The sequence below is a fragment of the Orycteropus afer genome, unplaced genomic scaffold, assembly GCF_000298275.1.
Source record: "Orycteropus afer afer isolate SDZICR_OR568_19922 unplaced genomic scaffold, OryAfe1.0 scaffold00097, whole genome shotgun sequence".
Taxonomy (NCBI): Eukaryota; Metazoa; Chordata; class Mammalia; order Tubulidentata; family Orycteropodidae; genus Orycteropus; species Orycteropus afer.
The window spans coordinates 3,267,146-3,271,971 of record NW_006921684.1 but is presented as its reverse complement, the minus strand read 5'-3'; the positions used below and the strand labels follow the sequence as shown (position 1 = coordinate 3,271,971).

General features: G+C 35.1%; 1 protein-coding gene across 1 annotated transcript in view; it reads right to left on the bottom strand.

Moving 5' to 3' along the window:
- The window catches only part of USP15 (ubiquitin specific peptidase 15), a 214,626-nt gene that overhangs the window by 128,913 nt on the left and 80,887 nt on the right, over positions 1–4,826 (bottom strand). Inside the window, exon 2 of the mRNA XM_007942749.1 lies at positions 3,501–3,628. Coding sequence (XP_007940940.1) covers positions 3,501–3,628 — 128 coding nt within the window. The remainder of the gene's footprint in view (positions 1–3,500; positions 3,629–4,826) is intronic.

The window sequence follows — 4,826 nt, the reverse complement described above, 5'->3', positions numbered from 1 at the left end:
TGGGAGGAACGGTTGGTGAAAGGGCTGGAGGGAGGCAGCATGTCTGGCCTTGTAGGAATAGGCTTTGGGTTACTGCTGGTAATCCTGTCTTCCTTTTGTGGGATTAGAGGAGGTCAGAACATGTGGCCTCCTTGTCGTTTTTGCAACCATTTTGTCCTGGAGTTTTCTTTGTGGGAAATTTTTAATCTCTAGTATCTTGAATTAATATCAGGCTACTGAGGTAATCTAGCCTTTTGGACTGAACTTTGGTAGTCGGAGTTTTCTAAAAAATTATCTTTTGCCTGTAATTTGTTAAATTTATTGGCATAAAGTTTATGATATTCCTTTATTGTCCTTTTAGTATTTGTTTATTCTGTACTGATGTCTTCTCTTATTCTTGATACCGGAAACTGTGTGTTTTTTCTTTTTCTCCTGATCAGTCAGACTAGACATTTATCAATTTTATTGATCTTCATAAAGAACTGGTTTTTGGTTCCATTGATGTTTTCTTCTCTATTTTCTCTCTCTTTCATTGATTTCCACTCCAATCTTTATTATTTCCTTTCTTCTGATTATTTTAGGCTTAATTTTTTTCTTTTTTTTTATAGAAAGTCATTGATTTGAGCTCTTCTTTTCTTTATAGGTATTCAGTGCTATAAATTACCATCTACATATTGTTCAAGCTTCATCCCACAAATTTTGACATGCTGTCTTTATTTTCATTTAATTCAAAATACTTCTCAATTCCCCTTTTGATTTCTTTTTTGGCCTTTGGGTTATGTAGAAGTGTGTTATTTAGTTTCTAAATATTTGAAGATTTTCCAGATAATCTCACTGTTACTAAATCAACTTGGCTGACAGTGTTGTTCCCTTCTCTACATTATTACTAATTTTTTGTCTACTTTTCCTATCAATTATCAAGAGAAGGGTGCTAGACTATCCATACATATAACTGGGTATTTTCCATTTTCCCTTGTAGTTTTACAAATTTTTGCTTTATATATTTTCAAGCTATGCCAATAGGTGGGTAAATGTTCAAGGTTATTATGTTCATTTAATGAATTACCGCTTCTCATTTATCATTACAAAGTGACATTCTATCTCACAGTTCTGTGGGTCAGAAGTTCAGGTGAGATTGACTGGGTTTTCTGCCGAGGGTCTCAAAGGCTGAAATCAAGATGTTGGCTGAGCTACCCTTTTATCTGAAGGCTCTGGGGGAGAATCCACTTCCAAAGTCTTCCAGATAATTGACAGAATTCAGTTCAGTAGTTGTAGGTCTGAGGCCTCTATTTCCTTGCAGCTGTTGGCTCAAGGTCTCTCTCTTTCCTTAGAGGCCATATACCGTTGTTTCTCACATAGTGCCCTCCATCTTCAAACCAACAGTGACAGGAGTTGGTCTCATGCTTTGAATCTCTGACTTCCTCTTCTGCCACCAGTCAGAGAAAACTCTCTGCTTTCAGAAGACTCATGTTACTAGATTAAGCTCACCTGCATAATCTTCCTTTTGTCATATTAACAGAATCTTGGGAGAGATTTCTTATTCTATTCACAGGTCCCACCCATACTCAAAGGGAAGAAGATTATACAAGTGTTGGGGTTTGGGGGAGTTATTCGTAGATTTCTGCTTACCACAGCATAGAACATCTTTTTTGATCTTTAACTTTTGATATACTGTGTCTTTATATTTATAGCTTCTTGAACATAACACATAGTTAGGTCCTACCTTCTATCCAATTTTATAATCTGTATCTTTATTTGGGATGTTGGCATTCAATATGATTATCAATAGGGCTCAATTTAAATTTACCATCTTGCTATTTGTTTTGCATTTGTCTCATGAGTTCTTTGTTTCCCTTTCCTACTTTCTTTTTGATTTTTAAAAGATTAGTTATTTATTCTCACATGAATCATATTTTCCTACACTTTGCATGCACTTGTGATCCCCTACATCACAAATTTTATGTTGTTGTACGCTATATATTTTTATATTCCTATAAATACTCGAGTTTTGTTTTGAGATAGTTACTTAGATATAGTTAGATGCTTTCAGATTAAGCAGGACCAGAACAGCTTTTAATCTAGAATTAATTTCATTCCTTACAGAGGCAAAACCATTCTCACTAATTTACTTTGTGAATTATAAGATTTTCCTTTTTGGCTGCTTCTTGCCATCAAGTTGTCTCTGACCATATGTAGAACATATGTACCATATGTACAACAGAATGAAACACTGCCCGGTGCTGTGCCAGCCCCACGATCCTTACTATACCTGAGCCCACTGCAGCAGCCACTGTGTCAATCCATCTTGTTGAGGGCCTTCTCCTCTTTCGTTGACCCTCCACTTTATCAAGCATGACATTCTTCTCCAGAGAATAGTCCTTTCTGACAATATGACAACATAACCAAAATAGGTGAGACAAAGTCTGGCCATCCTTGCTTCCAAGGAACATTCAGGCTGTACTTCTTCCAGGACAGATTTGTTAGTTTTTTTAGCAGTCCATGGTACTTTCAATATTCTTCGCCAACACCACAACTCAAAAGGATCAACTCTTCTTCAATCTTCCTTGGCCACTGGGAACACTATTTCTGGTCTTATATAAACCAGAAACATCATTCCTTCTAATCCTTTTGGGTTGTTCTTTTCCTGAAATATCCTTACATGTGTGCACTGATTAACAGCTGAAGACGTGAAAGGGATTCTCCGCACATCTCTTGGGTTTTCTCTCTGTGCTGCCTGTCCTCTCTGGTCAGGGATCTGCCCTGACAACTCTAGCAGGCTTGGTCTCCCTGGACTCCAAGCTCTGTGACCTCAACTAAGGGAGACTGCCAGGCTCCACCTGGGTTTCCCCTTCTTGTGCTCCCTTCTAGAAACCGTCTCAAAGAGGTAAGATGAAGCAAATATCAGGCTCACTTTGTTTATTTCCTGTCTCTCAGGAATCATTGTCCTTTGTTGCCTGATGTCTTATATTTTGAAAACTGTTGTTTCATATATTTTTTTTTAGCTTTTTATAGTTCATTCAGATGGAGGGTAAATTCAGTCCCTACTGTTCCACCTTGTCCAGTAGTAAAAGTTCTGGCACTTATGTTTTACTCCCTTTAAATTAAGTTCACTGAAAGGTTCAGAGGCAATGGCAAGTAGTGGGAGTTGTAAAAGGTTAATGTAAAAATTCAAGAATATAAACAGCAGTGGTCTCCAACTTTAAAAAAAATGTGTCCACAAGAATAAACTAGGCAATATAGCACTTCCCCAAAACATGACAGTATTTTCTAATTTACATTCTTCACTTAACAGTTTAAATAACCCTTAAATATATCATAAAGGAAATAAAATCTGCCATGATATAGAATAAAAATTATGATATAATAATGTGAGCTCTTTACACCAAATTTATAATGCAAAGAAATTTCTAACTTATCAATTTATTCACATTACATTTTTCATATTACATTAATTAATATTAACAAATTAAGATGAATATATTTACAACTCTACAACTTAAGTAAAGGAAGAAAACAATGACCTTTGAGTAATCCAGAGTTATCAATGGGTCCAGGATATACATTTTGATCTCCCATTTGGTATTTGTCCCAACTGTCAAAGCCAACATATTTTTTCCACTGTTTGAACCAGCGACTATCAACTAGGTACCTAGAAAAAGAAAAAAAAAAGAAACCAGTTAAGGAAAATATATGGAAATACAAGGAATATCATTTGGCTTCATATTATACTATAGCTCATGTCTACTCAAATGATTATCAAGAATAACTGCAATGCTACTTAGTATTTGGAAGGAAAATACTTTACATGTTTGAAGTATTATTTCTGTTGCTCTATACATCTCTACCAATTGAGAGTAAGTATTGCCATACACATTTAAAAAGAAAAAAAAAATTCCCTAACATTACTTTAAAAAATAAAGGGCATGGTAAGTGATATATTCAATAAACTACCTGTCAACAGAAGAAAAACTCAAGTAATCATACCTACCAGTTGAAAGAAACTTAAAAATACAATGTAGTAAAATATAAACAAATATGAAAAATGGTCTTTAGATAGAAACTTGTAAATACAGTTATGTTCACTTTATATATTTTCCTGTTTTAATCTTTTTTGGGGTAGGGAAAACTGGTTATTGAAGGCTTGCAAGAATGATTATAATACAGTAGGGGGATACGTTATCTGTGGTGCATATGTTCCAAGACCCTCAGTGGATGTCTAAAATTGAGGACACTACTGAACCTTATATATACTACATTTTTTCCCTCATACATACATGTATACCTATGATAAAGTTCAATTTATAAATTAGACAGAGTAAGAGATTAACAACAGTAATAAAACAGAACAATTACAACAATATACTTCAATAAAAGTTATGTGAGATGATGTGAAGTAAATGATGCAGGCATTGTAATATAGGGTTAGGTTACTATTTTGAGGCCATGGTTGACTGCCAGTAACTGAAAGCCTAGAAAATGAAAACTGTGGATCAGGAGGGAGTATTGTAATTAGAATCAAACTTTTAAGAACTTTAAAGATAATTAGCTTTTTTATCAACAAAAGTTAATACTGTCTCTAACTGTTCCTTATGCAGTAGTAAAATCTGCTAAAGTAGCGTTGTTTTTGATTGATTTCAAAAGTATGATGCACCATAGTCACAGGGGACATCAAGCTCAATCGGCATATTATACAAAACATTGTTCCACCTTCTACTTTGGCAAGTAGCGACTGGGATCTTAAAAGCTAGCAAGCTGCCATCTAGAGGCAACGATGGGTCTCTCCTCATCCAGAGCAAAGAAGAATGAAGAAAACCAAAATTCATGGGAACAATTAGTCCTAGCGACTG